The sequence below is a fragment of the Heloderma suspectum genome, chromosome 1 (genome assembly GCF_057233095.1).
Source record: "Heloderma suspectum isolate Gila_16-S chromosome 1, 16-S_ref, whole genome shotgun sequence".
Lineage (NCBI taxonomy): Eukaryota > Metazoa > Chordata > Lepidosauria > Squamata > Helodermatidae > Heloderma > Heloderma suspectum.
The window spans coordinates 37926848-37949927 of NC_139458.1; the positions used below are offsets into that span (position 1 = coordinate 37926848).

The 23080-nt window shown below is 43.5% G+C and overlaps 1 protein-coding gene across 5 annotated transcripts in view; it reads left to right on the forward strand.

The window, feature by feature from the left end:
- Nucleotides 1-23080, forward strand: part of GALC (galactosylceramidase) — a 90968-nt gene that overhangs the window by 39715 nt on the left and 28173 nt on the right. For all 5 annotated transcript variants that reach the window (XM_084841212.1, XM_084841231.1, XM_084841205.1 and 2 more), the window contains 4 exons: nt 1051-1164; nt 5881-6020; nt 7478-7516; nt 21275-21405. In XM_084841212.1, coding sequence (XP_084697338.1) covers nt 1051-1164; nt 5881-6020; nt 7478-7516; nt 21275-21405 — 424 coding nt within the window. The remainder of the gene's footprint in view (nt 1-1050; nt 1165-5880; nt 6021-7477; nt 7517-21274; nt 21406-23080) is intronic.

Below are 23080 nucleotides of genomic sequence, written 5' to 3' on the forward strand. Positions count from 1 at the left end.
TTAAAATGTTATAGCTGTTCTTGCATGTTCATTGATGTTCATTGATGTTCTTGCATGTTCATTCATCTCCATTTAATGCAGCTTGACATAGAGCATAAGCAGAGAATAGTTCACTCTTGTCAATAAAGCATACATGCCAATAAGCATGAAATGCTGTGTGGTTCCATTTGCAACCATGTTTACATTTCCAGAAGTTAATGAGCGCCATCATTTCAGTACAGATTCATGAGCATGGTGGATGTTAAGCTACAGTGTGTATAACTATGATAAGAAATGGCTGCTTTGATCCAAGAAGAACTGGCCATCACTTCACAAGATAGGATTGGATCCAGACTTAGTCTCCTGTGAATGGAAGAACTCCTTCCATCCATCCAAGGCATCTGATCCACTGGCAGAATGGGAGAGAAGGCAATTTTCATGTATACACTTCTGTACCTGCAACCCCTCTCCCCTCCCCAAATCTGCTCCAGAGGATTGGGGGACCCTCTGTAACTGTGGGAGGTGGCACTTGGGGTTGCAGGGACAGTGGAAAATGCTCCCCCCTTTTCCACCAGATCAGGGCATGCTATAGCTGGTAGGAAAACTCTGGATCCAATCCATAATCTGGCATCGTTTTGGCATCGCATTTCATCTGTTTTTGATTTTAGTAATTTTGTTATCTTGTTTTCACATTTATCTCTAGGTGCTTGTGACCCACTTAAACAAATAAGATCTAGAATGACCCATTCCTGACTTAAAACATAGCTTTCCATTTCTAATGTAAAAACATAGCTTCAAACTCAGCATATTTTCCAATTTGTGATTACAGATTAGGTATATGTTTATTTACAGAAGACGAATGTTCTTTATACAGGTGTATGAGTACAGAGTTAACTGTATTCGTTGTTAATCTGTTTCTGCCCTTGATATTGACATAAGAATAATGTTGATTTGTACACATACGGTTTTCAGAACTATTCTGGGAATATGTTGGGTACAGTGGCAAAGGTCATTATGTAGTAAGCTGTGAATTTACTGAGCTGTAGAAAGAACTTTGTTTTCCTTTCACAGATGGAACTGAACCATCTCACATGCATTATGAAGATGATGAAAATTATTTCCGGGGCTATGAATGGTGGCTGATGAAAGAAGCTAAAAAGAGGAACCCTAATATTAAACTGATTGGTAAGAATTGCAGACCTGTGATGTTTCAGCATTCTGATCCTGTAATTTAAAAATACCTCTGATTCATTTTTAACTACAGCATTCCAATACCCAGTGCAATATGCAGATCAATTTATAAATAGTCATAGTTTGTAATAGCGTGAATAGTTTACTTGGTGTCCATGTTGCAAGATATTCTTCGTGTGTGTGTGTGTGTGTGTGTGTTTTAGGATTAATTAACAAAACTGAATTGGGTTTTTTGGTTTTTAACAAAACCTCTGAGACTGGTGTCCTTTGTTCACTTAATTTTTATGGAGAATCCAATTGTTGTTTAATCACTTATAAAGCACCTAAAATTTACTAAGCGCTATGCACAGATCAAAACCAAGACAGTTTCTGCCTGCAAGCTTTCAATCTTGCACAGCACCAAAGGAAAAATGAATGAGGAGGAAAGAGGAAAAACTCTATCCAGTTGGGATTATTGAGGCTTTTCAGGGAATCTCTCTGTCCCTTAATTCACAGGTTTCTCCTGGGGGCTTCTCCATACTTAATTAATTTATTTATAACTGCTTTTCATTATAAAATAATCCTAAAGCCGTGTACAAAACCACTAAAACAATAAAATCATGCAGCATCTATTGGTAAAACAGTAAAGCTGGGAAGAACAGTAACACAGAGACGTAAGTTTACAAGACACAGCAACACAGATTCAGTGAAAAGCCTGGGTGAACAAATAGATCTTTAGCTGGTGTTGAAAGCTTGTAAGACTCAGCACCAACTGTATATGAGGTGGGAGGGAGTTCCACAATCACTTCTTGTTAATTGCTTCCTGTTTTTTAGGAAGCTGAACTAATTTGGGCCGTAATCAAACAGCTCCTGTTGTAAGTGCAGCTTTAATGGCATGTTCCTTCCTTGCAGCCAGCAGTAGCTCATTTTTAGTTTTGCAATTCTGAATTACTATTTTTTTTAAATAAAATTGAGCCATTGCCCTGGCTGCAAAGAAGGTAGAAAGAGTCAGTGGCAAGTCTTGAGGTTGGTGGGCTGAGTTGCTGGGGCAGAGATGGGACTGGTTTTGAGGCTATGAGGGGAGGTGACACATCCCGAACCCTTTGCTGGTGGACTACAAGACCCGGTACCTGTGTTTATTAGTGCTCGTGGCCATGGAAGACCTGGATTGCACTTGCCTGCTCTTAGTCAGTGGGCTTCAGAAAGGGCTTGAGTGGTTGGCAGAGGTAGTGAAACCCGTTGTGTGGGCACTACACGAACTCTCCCCTTGCTGTGAGACAGCTGCCACTTTGCCCAGCAAGTGCTTCTCAATGTCTTTGGGTAGATTAGTTGAGGTACCCCTGACCAGAGCCTGTGAGCAGGGAGAGCCCTGTCTGCCCTGTTCGGCCACGACCCTTCCAGAGAGGAGGAAAGTGAAGCTCTTGCCCTCTGCAACCACAAGTTGGAAAGAGCTGCAATCCTAAGCACACTTTCTTGTGCAACTTTCTCCAACCCCGTGCCCCAACTCCCAGCATTCCTGATCACTAACCATGCTGGCTAGTGCTGATGGGAGTTGAAGTCCCAAACATTTGAAGTATGAAGTTTAAAAAAAAATTAGGTGCTAGTCAGGTCAGGACAGCACCCCAGTAGTAATGACTGGTCCATAAGTGAAGTTTTTTTTGTGAAAATCTCAACATTCCAGTGCAAAATTCAAATAATATTATGCCTTTTAAATGTACTGACAACTCTTAGTTAATTGCATGCTTTGATTCCAGAATGATTGCTGTAATCAACCAGGAGACCTTATGGAAGAAATTAAATCTATTTCTAATATTCTGTGTGCAGGAACTTGTAGATGCAAAAGTATTCTGAAAAACAAAACTGAAGCATTGTTTGGAAATGGAGGTAGAGCCAAAGTAATGCAAATTGCGGGCAAGATATTATACAGTCCCTTGTTAGGTGTCCTAAAACAGCTTGCATAGCTGGGAAGGACTTGCAACAAATGTGGATGTATAAATGCCCAGAACTACTGTTGCTGCTTTAATAACCTTTTATTAATAATATCACAGATTTTTCCCCATGGTGGACTTAGGCAACCCAGATTCCCCATATTCTGTACTGTCTTCCTCTTTCTGGATTGTTGGTTGCAACAACTTGTTGTCTTCCTGTTTTTGTGTTTCTTTTCTCACACAATCAGGTTGCCATTTCCTGATTTTCTTTCTTTTTTCTGGCCATTTATTATGCCCCAGGGTGGAGAAAGTAGTACTGTGGCAGTGTTTTTCAACCAATGTGGCTCATACCTCCTGACAAGTTGTGAGTACCACTGATTGAAGAGCACTGGTCCAGGGCGTATATTGTTGGAGAAAATGAAAAGAGAACAATTTGCAAGAAAATAGAATAAATAAATGCAATTAAATTAAGCTGGAACAAGAGAAAAGAGAGATGCCACATTCAGATGATCATATCATATCTTGGCTTAATTAACCAAGATATAAACAAATCTTTTGCTCGCACATGCAGCTCCTTTGCTCCTCCCTTTGCAGCTTGAGCAAGCAAACCAGGAAGCAAACCAGGAACTAACCATAGTTCCCTGTTTCGTCTGAATCAGGAAAGTATGGTTATTGGCTTTGGAACAAGTCAGGTTATTAAACAATAGTTTGAGATTGGTCTAATATCCTGACTTGTTCCAAAGTTGGTAAACCATAGCTTCCCAGTTGGGATGAAATGTGAAACTATGGTTAATTTGAGGCTTCCTGGTTTAATTGCTGCTCCTGTAAGGGGAGGAGCAGAGGGGCTAAATGCATTGGGTGGGAGAAAACTGTTCATACCTTAGCCTATTAAGCCAAGATATGATTGTGCTACTCAGAGGCTTTGTGCAAATATAGTGCTGCTTGATGGCCTAAGTAGCTATGGTTTTGTTAGGAATTTGGAATGGGCTCTTATGGGCTCCTCTCCCCCCCCCCCAAATTTCCCAGTCATCTCTTGTGTGGCCATTCCCTTTCTGGGTTCACAGCTAATAGGGATGTAACATTGGTCCAGATGTAACATTAACGATAGAAAGCTCTGATATTGAAAGGGAGGAAGGAGTGCCTTGTATGAGAGGTAAGCATGTGCTCCTGATGGGCTTGACAGAGTCTGGAGATGGAATGGTAGAAAAAGCTGAAACATGGTTTTGAAAGCTTTTCTCCACTGCTCCTGGCTTTGGCTAAAGAAATATGAAGCATTCAGTATAAACTCTCAAACCAGAAACCAGTGGTGCCTCACTGCTGTGTAGATTATTCTATAGTAGATTATTAACTTTTAGTAGCCCATAAAACTTTTGACCTGTAAACCATCCTAGTTCAAGAAGAGGGGCTAAATAGTGTGTAGGAAACGGTATGTTGCAAGAATGACTTTGTATCTGTCAAAGCAAGTTTGAGTCTTTCCAGTTCAGTTATCTTCTTTGTAGATGCAAGATCTGTCAAGTGAGAATCCTTGAGTTGAATAGATGACTATTTTGCAGTTCAGTCCTAAATTTGTTGGCATTGGCCAATAAGTGCTTAGGATGAGTGTGCGGTATCTAGGGATTCTGTGTGAAGCCCCTGTCCTCCAGAGGTCACTGAGTAAGTCACTCAGCTGGTCCACTAAGCCCAGACTTCCTTAATATTCTCCAAAATAATCTGTTTCCACCAATACTGATTTGAAGAGAGCAGTAGGACTCCCCCTTTTATATACACTGACATTATCGCTGCCAGCTGGTGCTCCTCCACTCAGACCAGAACATAGGTAGATAAAACAGTAACATATTTTTACTTCTGGAGCACACCATCCAGTCCAAGGAGTCATCTGATAAAGACAAATAAACAGTGGTTCCATTTAATAACTCAGCCTAACTTCAGTGGGCTGCATCCGACGTCACGCAAGCAGACTTTCGTGCAGTGAGACTGCCCTTTTTCTCCTCTGCACCCCCATGCCCCCAAATGCTCTGGAGGGTCCGCCCCATCTTGTGAACCGCCCAGATTTGTGAACCACCCAGAGAGCTTCGGCTATTGGGCAGTATAGACATTTAATACATAAGTTGATAAATAAAAATGCAGGGAGTGGCAGTGGGGAGGGGGAATCCATTCCACTGGCAGATGGACACCATTGGAGACAACCCACTGATTCCTTCTTGAATATCTTCCCTTACCTATGTCTTCTCTGTCTCTGATTCCATTCACTCAACTATCTGTGTTCTCAGTCATTAACTCTAACATTGGCACCTAATTCTTTTCACTGTCTCTCCATCCTAACTCATTTCACTTTCCCTGGTCTCTAACCAACTGCCTCTGCCCATCCCCTCTTCTAACTGACTTTTAACTCCACCCATCATTCCATACTGGCCTCTGTTGCAAATCATTCCTCCACTCATTCTTCCATTACAATGGGGTATGCTGGCTACGCCATTATCAGTAGTGCAAACCATGATGCCAGTACTGCAGAGGAGCATATCTTTTTAGTGAAAAATGTTTAGAATTGGGTGTAAGATTTTTGCAAGAATATAGTGCATTTTAGCAATAAATAGATTGAACCAGCAGGTGCGGATAATCTGAGTCCTTTCTAGAGGTCTCTCATACCTTTGACAGAATTTGGGTACTTTTGCTTGCACGTCATGTAGTGGGCAGTACACATTTAATTAACCAAGGTAGTCATTTATCTGGAAGTATGTGTTTAATATATTAAGCTTTATTAATTCTCCTGTGTGGCATGTGTGTGTTTTGTTTCTCGTTACAGGGTTGCCCTGGGCTTTTCCAGGATGGGTTGGGAAGGGTGAGAATTGGCCCTATGATCATCCGGATGTCACTGCTTATTATATTGTCTCCTGGATTATAGGCGCTAAAAGATTTCATGATTTGGATATTGACTATGTTGGGGTTAGTAAGGAGCTTCTCTTTAAACCTTTGCTTTTGTTCTTTGAAAGAATTTGTGTTTGAAATCTCTCTAAAGTTACCTGACACAAGTGTGCTACTTCTTAAAAACAATCCCCTTTTCCGCATTATGTATTATACCTGTAGAGTGGTGTACTCACAGAGAGGTGCTGTCAAACATACAGTAGCATGATTTTGAGCTTTAAACTTAAATGGACTTCTAGGCCTGCTCTGCCAGCCTGTTGCATTTTCATGCTAGTTGTGGAGGAAGACTTGCTTTCCTCTGTAGTCAGCACAGAAACCAAGCAGGTTGGCAGAGCAAGCACGGAGTGATGCATGCCTCCTCCAGCACCCCTCCCACTTGCCTACATGGACTTCCTGGTCACCTATGGTGACTAGGCAAGTTGTTTAATACAAGGTGATAGAAGGGTCATATTTGGATTGGTGATTGTGAATCATTATTTATTTGATTTGTACCCATCTTTGTACCAAAAATAGCACTCAAGGCGGCTTGCAATCACTGATAAAAACAACAATAAGCAAATACATTAAAACACACAACAGAGTAAAAACAGCACCCAGCTCAATGGACCCACTTACACACCAAAGGCGTGCTTGAATAAAGTGGTCTTTGCCTGCTGGCGGGACAGCAGAGAGGGAGTGAACCTAGCCTCCCTTTGTAGGCTGTTTCACAGCCAGGGAGCAGCCCTGAGAACGCCTTCTTTCATGTTGCCACCAAACGTGCCTCTGAAGCTGGCGGTCTGGATAGAAGGGCGCCTTCTGAAGATCTATGTTTGGAGAGTGCAATAGGCAACACTCTACTTTGTGCCAGGCAAAGTATGTAATTGGATTACAGTATTATGGCTGTGGGGGATCCCTTTTGTTCCTGAGCTTACAGAAATCTGTATACTTTTGACATTTTCCTCTGTGTACTCTTCGGAAACCCAAATGTTGTGCCGTGTTCCAGAATTATGATTGGAAAACAGGCAAAGCCAAGAAAAAGGGGTTCCTCTCATTGAATTTTATGGTCTTGAGACTTTAAAGTTCTTGCTGATCTACTGCAAATCACACAGAGATCTGCGTAGATCCAGATCTACCTTCTGCCCACTCTCACTTTAGACAGCTGGAGAAGGCAACATTGTTCTGCCGAGCTTTTCATAGCTAATGCCGCTCTCTGATTTTACTATTTAATCCCTGGTTTTATTGTACAAAAAGTTGTTCAGCTATTTGGTAGTTTATGTGTTTTATCCTTGTTTTTCTTTGTACATCACCTTGAGCACTTGCTGGTGCCTTTTGCTTGCTACCTTGCAGGCTCCAGCTTTTAGTCCTGCGGCTCCAGGGTCCAGAACTGGATTTGGGAGTGGCCTTCCACAACTCTGGACAGAATGGATGTTTTGTTACTTGTGCTTAAGGAAGTTTGTAGCACTTCTAAATTTGTGTTCTTTTCTGTTTTCTTCTTAAAGATCTGGAATGAACGATCTTTTAAAAGCAAATATATCAAGGTAGGTCAACTGATGACATTTTCTTATTTCATAAAATACTGTTGTGGTGTGGATGACGCATAGCTAAAGTTGTTAGCAGAGTGGGGCGTAGACATACTTCACTGCAGCTAAACCACTCCAGAGGAGCTGTATGGCTTGATGTGTGCTAAAATATGCTTGCATCTGCAGACTCCTTACTGATTCATACTGATTTGTTGTTGTTGTTGTTGTTACTGTTTTGTAAACCTTTCAGGCTATCTTTATCAACGCTGTTTTGTGTCACTACATGGAGATTGAAAGCAAAATAAAATGAGACACATCTTTGTGACATTGGAGTTCATATATCATTAATTTAAATGTTTCTTATACTTATCCCCAGAGCAGGTTACAGTATATCGAGTGGGCAACTTGTGGCCCTCCAGACATTTTGGCCTACAACTCCCATCAGCCCTAGGCAGCATAGCCAATGGTGAGGGATCATTGAAATTGTAGGCCAAAGCATTTATCTAGAGTTTATGGCCTGCTGCATCCTTAATGATCCTCATCCAATAAAACATGGTTTCTTTAAAACACAGTTTCCCATGATCTCTGAACCTGGAAACTGGCGAGACCCTGGTTTCCTGCCCTGGTTTATAGGAATCCTATAAACCACATCTTCCCCAAACTGCCATTTAAGAAATTAGGACTTCTTCACAAAAGCCTGGCATCTCTGGAGAGGAAGGAAGGACAGGGGCAAGGAGTCGGTTTATGGGCACACAGTTTGTTCCCAATCCAATAATTATTGGGCCAGGATTGTTGCATCTGAATCAGGCCACTATCGCTATAGTCCAGATGACATATGTTGACTACTTAGGTAGGACTGGTATTTTGTGCAATTTAGGTAAATTGGTAGAGAGATAAATTTGGAAGTTAATTTCTATAATGACACTGCAGACACCTTCAGACTTCTGTTGCTACAACATAAACAAGATTCTTGCATTTTATTCGGCTGCACTACAGCACAGAAGCTATCCTATTTAGTTCATTTACTTCCCCATTGTCATTTATCAGTTGTAATTTCAGCTGTTATCATGATTTGGCATGTCTGAAGGATGCAACAGGTACTTCAATACCAAGTCTGTTGTTAGGCATGGTCTGATGATATACTATTCAGTTTCACAGAATCTGTGCACTTAAAAACAATTGAGCCAGTGTTACACTTGTGCATTGGAGCTGATGCTTGGTCTTGGCTATTTAAAGGTGCAGTCCTATGCCTGTTTAGACAGAAAAAGATCCTACAATTCCCAGCATTCCCCAGCTAGCATGGCTGGGTGGAGAATGCTGGGAGTTGCAGGACTTTTTTTTTGCCTAAACATGCATAGAGTTGTGCCCTAAAATGCTTTTGATAGTGCATTTTTAAAAAGTAGCTAGTGTTCATTGACTAAGAACACCTTAGTGCACAGGGCAAATCGAACTGAGCTCCAGTGCTGCTGTTCTAATGCAAGGCTATGCAGTTATGTAAACTCTGTGTGTGCTGTGCGTGTGTAAAGATTTTGCAGCAGTGAAGGCTATAGGGAGCTGCATATTCCCCCCACCCCACTTCCCAGAAGTAAGCACCATTGAATTCAATGATACTTGCTCCTAGTTAAGTGTATAGGATTCCTTATAGTTACAAATAATGCATCTCTTTTCTTTGAACTTGATATCACCTTATCTGCTTTTTAAAAAGCATTTGTGGAATGAACTTTATTAAATTTACATATGTAGAATTTTTTAGATTGTTAAGGTGTTATTAATTTGCATTGTTAAATTTAGAAACATTGACACAATTCTTAGGAAGTCTGATCTGTAGGAAGGAGATCATTCCTAAGAAACTGATCACCTATGCTGTATGTGTAGGGTGGTTTATTTTCTGCAAATTACTTTTCTATTGCATATAATGAAAGATCGTAAGAATGTTAATTTTCTGGAAGTACTGTGCTGATTGCAGTTTCATTTTATGAAGTTAGAGCAAGCTATTTAATATTGAGTGCTATCATTAAAAAAAGTAAGTTTCCGGTTGCAATCCTATACACACTTACTTGGAAGTAAGCCCCATTGAACTCAATGGGGCTTGCTTCTGATTAGACATATGTAGGATTGCACTGTTAAAGTGATATTAGAAACAGACTGCAAAGTTAAGAGTTCTAAACTCTTAATGTGCCTCTAAATCCAAGATCTAATACTTCACAATCAGAGGTGCCAAGGTTTTTGAAACCTCCAATGTTCCTTCTCTTCAGTTAATAACTCTTCAGTTATTTGGGTCCCAGGGCATAGTCTGAAGGCACATGAGGCAGCCACCTTGCTGAAGCTAAGCAGGTTTGGGTCTGATCAGTGCTTGGAGGGGAGACCACCTGGGAACCACATAGAGCCACCTTGCATTTCATGATGGAAGAAAGGTGCGATATAAATGTAATAAAGAAAAAAATAATTTTATGGAGAGTTCTTAAATGATTTAAATCCCTGATTACATAACTTAATGTTGCTGGGGATGGCAGGTTTTCTGATATGTGTAACGCTCAAATTGTAAAATAATACACCATATGGTTCAAGTGAGGCTGGCCTGAACACATCCGACGACACGTCAGCCCTAATGCACTCCTTAATACTAGTCTGCACTTTTTGAAATTAGTGAGTCATTTGTGGAATGTTTCCCTGCCTAGTTGTGGTGGGTACTTTCCGCAGACGAGCAGGTGCATGTCTACTCGCAAACCTGTTCTGGGTTAACTGTGGCTAATTGGTGGCTAGAGAAACTAGTTCTGGGCACCTTTCAAAGGGCGCTCTTTATTAAGTTGGGGATTGCAGAGCCGAGTGGTGGTTTTAGACAATAGGTTCTGGGAACAGGGACTGGTAAGCAAACAAACAAAATCCTTGGGGAATTAGGAGACATGGAGCATCATTGTCAAAGGCTCCTTGGAGGCCTCTCTCAGTCTAATCCAGTAGCCAAGTCCAGACACAGACAAAGGGATTCTTTTCAAAGCTTTATTCCTCTTTTACAACTTAACAACTCTACTGTTAGCAACTAGATATGAGCAGCAGAGTACCTATGCCCTACGTTGGAACAGTTGGTCCCCGTTTGAAAGGGAATCACTGGCAGACCCCTGAACTTAAGAACTAGGGAGAGTCCATCCCCTTTTCCCTTGGATCCTCTGGGCGCAGCCGTTGTTTGCACGCCAACTGGGCACTACGCCTCCTTTCTGAGCCCTCCATTTGGCGCCGCTCTCTGCGTCGGCGTCGCGCATCCATCAAGTCTGCTTCCCGCGCTCTGTCACTCCCAGGACTTTTATCTAAGCTAGGAATGCTGGTGGGAGGAATCTCCGTCAGCTGTTGGCCCTGGGAAAGAGGAGCGCGCTCCTCTCCCAGGAGCGACTGCTCTTCCTCAGAATCAGAACTACTCTGGGATTCTATGGGCTCAGTGTCCACCCTGACAACCATTTGCAACAGTAGTTACCTAAATACCAAAAGTCATACTTCAGTCTTAGGGGCTGCTAACATAATTCATGTATAACCTAGAACCACCCCTCTGCCTGGCTGCAATCTGCAACAGTTTAGCAGCTTTACAGCACAGACCTACGCATGTCTGTTCAGAGGTAATGCATGCTAAATTCAATGGGGTTTAGTTCCAGGTAAGTGTATACAGCAGGAGTGGGCAACTTTGGGAGGTCCGGGGGCCATTTTCACTCCCCGGACCACCCCATGGGCTGCACACACACCCTGCCTTGGGGTGGCCACCCCCAAATGCCATCCGTAATGGCTGCAGTGTTCCCAGAAGGTAAGGATTAGGTTGTTTGCAAGCTAATTTTGATGCTTTCGGTGCTCTGTAGTGGCTATGGACACCATTTCCCTCCCCCAATTTTTTTTTTTAATTGAATTTGGGGTGTGGCGGGGACTGCATGAGGGCTGCATGTTGCCCACCTTGGGATACAGGATTCCCATTGAGAAGGTTATGACAACGGAGGTTATAGCAGTGCGTAGGATCTTACCTTTTTAAACATTTCATTTGGGAAGCAGATTGCCTTACTCTCACCCTTTTGATTTGCTCTGTTGCAATAATGCCATGCCTCCCAGATGATTAAAGCTATACTCCAAGTAGTATTATCTGTTACCAAGGTGCTTCGCAAAAATATGGACAGAGTGGGTTTAAAGGACGTTGGCATCATTGCTGCGGATGGAGAGTGGGACATTGCAAGTGAAATGCTAGTCGATCCCTGTCTTAATGATGCGGTTGACATAGTAGGGTAAGTTGTGTGAACGTAGGGGAGCAGGGATAAGCTTGGCCATTCCGCATCCTACACTTTGCAGTCAAGTCCTTGCGTGGGGCTCCATTGACACTTTTGCCAGCTCTGCTTCTGCAGTAGTGTAATGACACTAATGCAGCTTATTTTGATACCTGTATCCTATTGCTATCTTCTACAGGTGAGCTGTGATTTTTTGTGGGACTTTTCTTTCACAGAGTATCAAGCATACCTGGCCCCACGGACTTGTGTTGAATACTCATGTCCTCTGCTTAGGGCACGTGTGGGCAAATTCTGTCTTTCATCCTAATTTTATGTGGCCCTTGTCCTAATTTCAAAAGCCTAATTTGAAATCAGTCCAGACTGGTAAGAGTAATCTGTCCCTTCCCTGGCAGTCCTGGTGAAAGAGAGAAAAGAATGGCAGAAAGAGCAAAAGTGGTGCCCCACTCACTTCTGGCTCTGGCTTTGCCCACTGCTAACTTCAGTCCAGCTTACCCACAACGGAGCGTGGCCCTCAGCAGAAAAATGGTTGGCTATCCCTGGGAATTGAGGAGCTAAGTACCTCTAACAGAGGATTTGGAGTACTTTCATCATACTTCAAGTCCCAGGATTGTTGGAAGCTGTGACAGTTAGGGATATAAAATCTGTTTGGTACATATGGCCATAAACTTAGGGTTCTTACACATATTACATTTTCCTGGTTACTTTTAAGGACAGCCTCCTCCCATATAGACCTGTCCAAGCCTTCAGTTCAGCTTTGATGGTTCAGAGAGCAAGGCCTGTAGGGCCTGTTGGGTGAATGAGCATGAGAAACTGGGCCTTTTTGGTGGTGGCAGTGTGGCTTTGGAATATTCTCCCCATGAAGAGATTTCCAGCTTCATCTCTGCCCCCCCCCCGCCACCCCACTTCAAGCTGAAAACTAATTTCTCAACAGGCAGTTAATATTTAAATTTTTATTGCTACCAAGTTTTTATTGTATTTTATTGTATTTTTGCTGCTTTTTGGCCATTCAAGAATGTCTACAGGTGTTGCTGTCATTTGTATAAACAAGTTACAGAAGTGGGGGGAAATTACTTTTTTCTGTTCTTTTAAGTGGTGCATGTTTCTCAGACATACACTAGACTGGGTTCTAAATCTGTTTTGTGGAAGGCAATGAAATGCTAACTAAAAGCTGCCACTTTTAGCCTAAAAACAGGAGAGTGAACTAAATTAGACAATATTTTTAGTATCCTCCTGGGGGTATTTCCCCAAATTCATCTTTGATTTTCTGTTTTTCAAAAGTTTTGTGCAAATATACCATTGGGTCTGCTGCTACAGATATGGTTTTGTATGTCCATGTTGACTTAGCAATTCCATTCCAGAGCATCATGCTTAGACTGTAATGTCTTCCTTAATGTTTTGCCATTTTTGTTGTGCTCTACAGCACCCCTGATTTACTGAACTAGTCCATTTTCTGTCAGTGGATCCTACGCTTTCCTGTTCTGTAGAGTTGTCTAATGACAGTTAATTGTCCTGGTGACAATGAACTCATTGCTGACTGATTTAAAAGCAATTCAGCTAGTAGTTGCCATAGACCCAACTGTGGGTTCATCCTACAGGATTATTAATCTAGCTAATAAAATTATAAATCTATACACAAATGTCCTTATTTGTTGCATAAATGGTTTTTCAAAGTGATCAGATATCGTAGAATAAGTTTGTTTTCTTTTTTTAAAAATGGGTGTAACCAGGCATTAGAGGCAAATCTTCAAAGAACAACCCAGAATTTTATACTTGGGTGTGGTGTTGAAGATGACAGCATACATGAGATGTATATCTTAGTTTTCTGTAGAACCACTTAAAAGCTAGCATAATGCTAAGTCCTCCTAACCTTTGTTGTTAATTGGGCAGGTTATATTTTGGAGCATGTTCATGTTAGGCAAACTGATGTTATAATTGGCTGTTTTTGACTACTTCTTAAAATGCAAGCTTGATAGGATCATTGCACTTAAGTAAAAATGCATCAGATTTACAGGGTCTTGCCCTTGGTTTGGTGTAGATGGGGACGGATTGCTGAAGATTTAGTCAGAGGCTGTTTCATCTTCATTTCATAGTATCGTTTGCGTTGAACTACGTTTAAAATGTATGCGTGTCAGGCTCAAAATAGTTGCAACTAGAATTCCTGACAATCTTTTTTTCTTTTAGAAAAGGCAGATATGAGGAGTCCTGATTCAGATTGTGACCACGGCACAAGGGGAGGAGGTTTAAGCCTTTGCCATTTCCCCACTGAAAATCCCCCCCCCCCCAAGCAATTTGACCTGACTGGAAAACTGTATGGGTGCACAGGCCTCATAAGTGTTGATTAGTGATGGGTGAACTTACCTTGAGTAAGTCATGAACTCCCCCATGTAAACTTGGATGAGAGTTCTCCCTCAAAGCAAACTCTCGTTCCGTGTAAGCGAGCTTTTGCACATGTGTGGTATCAAAGTGCATCTTGGAAGCTCTAGTTTGGAATCACATAGTGCCTCCTTGGAGTCAGAACTGCAGTGATGGTGGCAACGATGAGGGAAGTTGCTAAGGAGACTTAGGATGACCAAAACGTTGTGTTGGGGTGTGTGTGCTGTCAAGTCGTTCTCGTGGAGTCAGAGCAGTGGCAAGGAGAGAATAGCACTGGATGAGGTAAGGCTAGGGTTAATCCAACCAATGCAGCACATGCACAGAAATGGCGTTGTTTAGATACAGCCTGCACACGCTCAGAAGCTCGCAACCAATTCCAAACTTAATAGCAAATTCGTAAACCACTGGTCCAGGCTCATGAAAAAGGGTGAGCATTACAAACGGGCCAAGTTCATGCAGCAAGCAGAATAATTACGAAATTTGGCAGCATCACAATTGTTGATAGCTTACGTTTCCCACTGAAGAAGAGGGAAGCTGTGTATCCCCAGCTGACAAATAGTGGCTTCTCCCCACCCCCCGATATTCACTGAAGAGGGGCAGGGCACGTGTTGCTTTCGCCACCACTTTTAGTTAAGGCTCAGGTTGATGACAGCTGTACAGTGGGTGCACAATAACTCTCTAGCTGGCTGGGCTGAAAATGGGTTTACTTTGGATGTGAAAGGAAGGGGAAATACGTAGGAAAGCACATGTGGTTTTGCCCACCTCATCACACAATTTTGCTTATTTTCTCTTCCCCACTCATGCAAACTTGACCCTTACTCGGCTGATGTGGTATGAAGTTGGCTGGGAATGTTGTGGAGCTGCCCACCATCATCGCTCCTGCTGTTGTTCTTTTAATTTTATGAAGATCCTTCTAGGGCGGGCATGGGCAACATCAGGGGTTCGGCGGGCCACTTTCCAGCATAGCAGTGGCGGTACAAGAGGACAGGGGACCACATGCAGACAGGGAATTGTGTGTTGCCCACCCCTGATAGCTTTCTGCAGGCTGGGATCTGCCTCCAGAATTCCTTATCGTGGATTCTTAGTATTGACTCTGTAACTAAATGATTGTCTGTCACATCAAGGTGCATCTTTTCCTTCATTTCCATCTGGGATACACGGAGTCAGACCGTGGGTCTGTCTAGCTTAGAATTGTCTACACTACCTAGCTGCTGTCCAGAAACTTATGCATGTAAAGCATGTACTCTAGCACTGAGCTATGATCCTTCCCTTAAACTGGGCAGAGTTTGGCACCAGCTTAATTATGTTATCATTCGTGGTGCAACTGGGCTATACGTCATTCTGTATTCCATGCCCTCTTGCTGCTGCCAGTGGGATTTGTTGCTGATTGCCCTGCCCTGCCCTGCCCTGCCCTGCCCTGCCCTGCCCTGCCCTGCCCTGCCCTGCCTGCCTGCCTCCCTCCCTCCCTCCCTCCCTCCCTTCCTTCCTTCCTTCCTTCCTTCCTTTCTTCCTTCCTTTTTGAAGCCTTGTACTAAGTGACTGGGATGAGAAGCAGTTTCAGGATATGGCCACTTCCAGATCTGGGATGTTACATGCATGCATGAGGGTGAGCAAGCTGGTGTCTTAAACTGGGGGCATGGCCAGGGCTCACTCACTAAACATATTCTAGGATACCAGTATGACTCAAGTCCACTTGTGTAAAAGAATGAGTCACTGATGGAAAATGGATGCAGAGAAAGCAAGCTTACATGTCCCTTAAGTCTTGGTTCAGTCACTGTGGTTACCTGGGGAGTGATGGGGCACTGTTCCTTGGGGCTGGTTATCTGAGCAGGTGGTGCACCTTCCACCTCTCAGACGAGAGCAGGTAACAGGCCAATTTGCTCAAGATTTTATAGAGCAAGCTGCACTAAGTTAGAAAACTGTCAGAAAGTGCACACGCTGTTCCCCCTGCCCTTTTACCAAAACCTTTCTGTCTTGGCAGGAAAATACATTTCTCACAATACAGAAAGAAACATCCCTTATCAGTTAGAAGATACAAAGTGTGAAAAGTGACTACTGTGCATTGTTTTAGCTCCTGTTTGTAGCAAAACTTGTGGCCTTTACTGTATGTGAATACAGCTATGAGAACTAACTCTAAAACCATGAAAATTGCCAACTCTCTAGCAAATTAGTGTACTTATGCTGTTAATTACTGCATTAAATACTGTATATAATTCTGGGCATATGCACATCTGACTGCCCACCATTGTTCTGAAACCAAATCCAATACAGCTGGTAAAAAACCCTCAACAACTCTCAAGACTGCCCCTGTTCTCATCGTCTTCTATGCCCTCCCTCCAAACTGTCTTCTTCCTGCTCAGAGTTGGAGAATCCAGGAGACTACTAACGTTGGCAGTATGGGGAAAGAGAAATGTTTTTTGTTTGCTGTTTCAATGAAGTTGTCTTGGGAGCAACCTCTTCTCACCCTTGCCTAGAGATGTGCAGACTTGGGGGGGGGGGAACTGGGGAAGGCCCAGAAAATTCAAGAAAAAACCCATCCCCATCCCCCCGGGCACTTTTCCAAACATCCCTGGAAAAAAATGGGGCCCTGTGTGTGTGATTTTTTTGTAATGGTTCTCCCCCACTTTTTTCTGGTTAATTTCCAGCCTTTTTTTTTTTTTTTAAGACTAACTAAATATTGACTTATTTCTTAAGTTGCTATCCTGGCATCTGATAAAGTAGGTTCTTGTCTACAAAAGATTCCTTGTCTTCTGTTTTTCTATTCTATTTTCCTGTCTCTTTGTTTCCCTTGTATATGTCTACTTGGTCATGTTCCCTGACATCTCTTGCTCCTGTGAGCTTTGTCCAATTGCAGCTTTAGAAATTAGGCAGATGGTAGTGGCACATCGAGCTGTCGTCATGCTGTCAAGGTGATGCATGCCATATGCAAGCAAATTTGGAAAACACAAGAATGGCCACCAGATTGGAAAAAATCAACTTATATCCCCATACCAAAAAAGGGAAGCACCAAAGAATGTTCCAACTATCGAACAGTGGCACTTATTTCACATGCCAGTAAGGTAATGCTCAAGATCTTGCAAGGTAGACTCCAGCAATTCATGGAACGAGAATTGCCAGATGTACAAGCTGGGTTTAGAAAAGGCAGAGGAACTAGAGACCAAATTGCCAATATCTGCTGGATAATGGAGAAAGCCAGGGAGTTTCAGAAAAACATCTATTTCTGTTTTATGGACTATTCTAAAGCCTTTGACTGTGTGGATCATCACAAATTGTGGCAAGTTCTTGGTGGTATGGGGATACCAAGTCATCTTGTCTGCATCCTGAGGAATCTGTATAACGACCAAGTAGCAACGGTAAGAACAGACCACGGATCAATGGACTGGTTTAAGATTGGGAAAGGAGTATGGCAGGGTTGTATACTCTCACCCTACCTATTCAACCTGTACGCAGAACACATCATGCGACGTGCTAGGCTTGATGAAGCCAAGGCTGGAGTTAAAGTCACTGGAAGAAACATTAACAATCTCAGATATGCAGATGATACCACTTTGATGGCTGAAAGCGAGGAGGAGCTGAGGAACCTTATGACGAAAGTGAAAGAAGAAAGTGCAAAAGCTGGGTTGCAGTTAAACCTCAAAAAACCCCAAGATTATGGCAACCAGCTTGATTGATCACTGGCAAATAGAGGGAGAAAATGTGGAGGCAGTGACAGACTTTGTCTTTCTAGGCGCAAAGATTACTGCAGACGCTGACTGCAGCCAGGAAATCAGAAGACGTTTACTTCTTGGGAGGAGAGCAATGACAAATCTTGATAAAATAGTGAAGAGCAGAGACATCACACTGACAACAAAGGTCTGAATAGTGAAAGCAATGGTATTCCCCGTAGTAACCTATGGCTGCGAGAGCTGGACCATAAGGAAGGCTGAGCGAAGGAAGATAGATGCTTTTGAACTGTGGTATTGGAGGAAAATTCTGAGAGTGCCTTGGACTGCAAGAAGATCAAACCAGTCCATACTCCAGGAAATAAAGCCAGACTGCTCACTTGAGGGAAGGATCTTAAAGGCAAAACTGAAGTCCTTTGGCCACACCATGAGAAGACAGGATACCCTGGAGAAGATGCTGATGCTAGCGAAAGTGGAAGGCAAAAGGAAGAGGGGCCGACCAAGGGCAAGATGGATGGATGATATTCTAGAGGTGACGGACTCGACCTTGGGGGAGCTGGGGGTGGCGACAGCCGATAGGTAGCTCTGGCATGGGCTGGTCCATGAAGTCACGAAGAGTTGGAAGTGACTGACCGAATAAACAACAACAAACAAGTGGCACATCAGGAGTCTTCAATTTGCTTAAAATCAGCTCACTCAGTCTCTTTGGCTTTGCCCTACGCTTGTCTGCAGGTTTTGTAACCTTGCATTGACACAGATGCCTCACAGGGGAGAAAGGGAAGTGGTGGGTAAATCTTGGCATAGCATAACAAAGCTGTAACTTGTGTGCCCTCCTTCACCAAAGAAACGCAAACCTGACTGATACCTCCTCAAAACCCTACTTAAAGCACCATCAGCGCAGGCCCCTCAATCCACCCTTCCCCAACCTGATCTCTCTCCAGGTGTGTTGGACTACAACTCCCACCAACCCAGCCCGCATGCTAGCTGGGAATGATGGGAATTGTAGTCCAACACATCTGGCCAGATCTGCTTCAAACTCACATTTTGTATCTGGCTAGTATCGCAGGCCAGGACTGTTGCACTGAGAGTTGGTTGACTTTTTGGTTGTTGCTTCTGTCTGTCGTTGTTTTTTTAAAACCATATTTATATAGTGCTCCACATCAAAGATTTTGGAGCAGTGAACAGCAAGGTAAGAATAAGACGTCATATTAAAACCATGAAAACGTTTTAAAAGAAACATATTCTGAACTTAATAAACCGCGGCTGGTCGCCCAAGGAAGGCCTCTTGAAATAATAATGTCTTCAGGAGGTGCTGAAAGCAACACAGTATTGGCGCCTGTCTGACCTCCAAAGGCAGGGAATTCCACAGGAAGGGGGGCACTACACTGCAGGCTCATTTCCTGGTGGACTCCAACTAGGCCATAAGTCCGTATGGAACCAGCAGGAGCAATCCCTCCAATGACCTCAGTGACTGGGCAGGTTGGTAAAGAAGAAGGCGCTCTCTCAGGTATCCTGGTCCCAAGTTGTACACTAGTAGGAAAGGTTCCTCCTCTGCAAGCACCAGGTCATTACTGACCCCTAGAGGGACGCCTGCTTACGCTGGCGTTTTTATGGCAGACTATAGCGGGGTGGTTTGCCATTGCCTTCCCCAGTCGTGACTACCTTTCCCCCAGCAAGCTGGGTACTCATTTTACCGACCTCGGAAGGATGGAAGGCTGAGTCGACCTGAGCCAGCTACCTGGGACCCAGCTTCCGCTGGGATCGAACTCAGGTCGTGGGGAGAGTTTCAGCTGCAATACTGCCGCCTACCACTCTGCGCCACACCAGGCTCACTCTACCATTTAGGCCAACAAAAAAAGGGGGGGGGGGCAGAAATCAACTGCTTGAGAATGTATTCCCAAGAAATTATCTTGTTAGTTGGGGAGGGCCCTGGGCATGATCCCCTCTCCGTGCATTGATTGTACATGCATCCAAAGGCCAGGATATGGGCAAAAGCTGTGACCATGTGATAAATTAATCTAGCTGCTTGAATAGTTTTCCAGATTACTATCATGCTCCTCCCCTCATTCCACTGCTTCAGGACTTTTCTACCCCCTGCCCCAAATCTGATAATCAGTTAAATTTTTTCACATCCACTATTTAAGTGGAACTTCCCCATTTCCTATTTTGCTGCCACATTCGACAGAGAATAACGCATAACGTCTACTAACGTAATGCAGAGCAAATAAAGATTTCAACCCTCCATGCACATCTGTTCCAAGTGGAACCTAAGTAATGTTTCCCAGGATTTATCCTTTCACTTCTCTCCCCCTTCTGGCACACCCAAACATTGTAATATAATCTCGCTCCTTATTTCAGTGTTCAATATGAAATTTGCTTCCAATGTTGCTGAACCAGTTGGGCTGTTGTGTTAACAGCCAATTACCACTCTCTGGAAAATTTAAATATTGGCACCATATTTCTTTCTCTAAGGAGGCACTCTGTGTTGAACTCAACACACTCATGAAATGTGAGACTGCAGTCTTCATATATTGGCTACAACTTACCACATTTGTATCCTGTCCTTCTTCCAAGGAGCTCAGGGTGGCTTAAATGGAAATTAATTCCAGTTTATCCAGATAACCTTATAAAGTAGATTAGGCTGAGAGTGACTGGCCCAAGATCAGCCAGTGAGCATCATAGCTTAGTGGGAAACTCTGAACCCAGATACCGAGTGGGTCTCTGAACCCAGACCAAGTCCATAATTCTAGCCACTACACCTACACTGTAGTGTAGGTGTACACTGCACCTACACTGCAGTGTAGTGCACTACACTACACTACCCACTACGCTGGGATCGAACTCAGGTCGTGGGGATAGTTTCGGTTGCAATACTGCCGCCTACCACCCTGCGCCACACGAGGCCTTAAACCTGGCCTGGTAACAAATAGGCAGCCAGTGCAGTTCCCTCAGCACAGGAGTTGCATCCTGAAAAGGGGCAGCTCCTGACAACAGCCGAACTGCTGCATTCTACACTAGCTCCAGCTTCTGGACCAGCCTCAAGTGCAGCCCCACATAGAGTGCATTGCAGTAATCTAGTCTTGAGGTTACTAATGCCTGTACCACCATAGTCCTGCTATCCCTGTCCAGGAGAGGCTGTAGCTGGCGAGCCAGCCAAAGCTGGTAAAAGGCACTCCGAGCCACAGCGGCCACTTGGGCCTCCAGCGACAATGATGGATCTAGGAGTACCCCCAGACTACGGACCTGATCTTTTAGAGGGAAAGTGTCATTATATACCTATGAATGAGTGAATGAAACCAGGATCCTTTTTCCCAACTCCCAAGGCCTAAACTGATCAGACTTTTAAAAAGGCAATTAGGTGGCTAGATTTTAGCTGCATAGTTTCCCGACTTTGGCTCCTTTTTTCTGAAAGAAGCACAGCAACTTTTATTTTTTATTTTTTTACAAACGGGGAAAAATGCAACTTTTTAATCTCTTTATTTTCCAAGCTTTTAAGATACACTTTGGATAAGCAAGAGCTTCAACGGGTGAGGATCGTAGCCAGCGATAACCTCTGGGAGCCCATTTCGTTCTTCATCTTGCTTGACCCTGAGCTCCGTGAAGCAGTCGATGTTATTGGGTAGGGCATCTCTTCAAAGCCAGTTCTTTCCCTGTGATCCTTTATGATAACTCGTGGTACATCCTAGAAGTCAACAACTTTCAGAAAGTGTTCCTTTCCAGAATGTTAGGATAACAGTTACAAGAATTTGGCTGTCTGCCTCTTTATAGCTTTCAAAAAAGCCAAAGATGTGCATAACTGGACCCCGAGGGCCTTTTTCCCTGTTCCTAGGAAAGCAATGGGATGTGTGTGATTAAATTGTTCCCTGCCCCAAATTGTGCTTCCCCCCAGCTGCTTCCTCCTCTATGATGTTCCAAATGTGCTTGCAAGACTGAATATGTGTTTGGTATTTCGTCAGGTAGGAAGCAGCTGAGGGAGGCATTTGGAGTAGAAAAGATGTGCGGAGAGAGGTTGAGCACACTCTCCCTCCTCCCTCATCTTTGCTCAAAATTGCCTCCTGCCAAAGAAGTTCCTTTCCCCCCGCCCCCCTTCCTGGATGGTGGTTGCATAGGAAGCCCAGTCCACGGTCTGGTTACATGTCTTTGTATCTCAAGTGTAGTTAGTTCAGAGTTTTAGATCAGCCTTCCCTAACCTAGCTGGGTTCCAGATGTTTTGGACTACAACTCCCATCATCACCAGCCAGCGTGGCCAAAGGTCAGTCATGGTGGAAGCCCAAAACATCTGGAGGGCACCACGTTGGGGGAGGCTGTTCTAGACAGTGGCCTGGTTCAGGGAGAGGTGGGGAAAGAGACCTTTTCAGGTGAGGTTGGTAGAGTTGAAATTTGTTGCCAAATAAAGTTTGGCTTGATCAGCCTAGGGCAGGTGCCATGGACTGGAGGCAAGGTTTGGCTGTTCACTGGATAAAAGCTGCCTTGTCTGTCTCTTTAAAAGCTTTGTGTAGTGGTGATCTCCAACCATTTCTTTTGACCAAATTTGTCCAGTTTCTCTATGAATGTCTTAGGCCACAATCTTATGCATGTTTAGACAGAAAACTGTCCTACAACTCCCAGCATTCCTTAGCAAGCCAGGACTTTTAAACACGCATACAAATGTGCCCTTAAGATAGGAATCTTGTCCGTGTTTTATGGAAGGGCTTCCGGTTACACTGATAAGGCTGCTGCTATCAGACACTTACGTATATAACTCTAGATTTTAGATTAGAATATACCAAATTTCTAGAGGTAAATCCCCTTGGTTATTCAGCAACATTTGAGTTTCAAAAGCAACTTTGCATGCAGCGTAGTATGTTGTTGTGTGGCCTTAGTCATTCAGGTCTTTTGCATTCTGGTCAGGAATGGCCACTGAGAGCTACTTTAGCAGCAAGGAGTCTGAATTATGAACCAGGATGTTTCTAGTTTAAATTGTCTCTCCTGTGAACTCACTAGGCAGCCAAAGGGGAGGCTGAAGCTAAGAAAGACAATGGCTTGCCAGGTGCGGTATGGGGTGATGATAATGATAATACTGACCTACCTCACAGGGTCCTTGCAAAGGTTGCCGAGATAATGTATGCGAAGTACCTTGGAGTGCTCTATGTAAATGCTAAGCACTGGCATTATTTTCCCCTTTTAAAATATGTGGGATGTAAATGGCAATCTTCGACAGAGTATGTAAGTCCATGAAGCTTGCAGGTTCAGTATTTAATTTTCTGGGTCATAGATTGACTGCGTGTTGCATTCAGACAGGTTGATGTAAACCA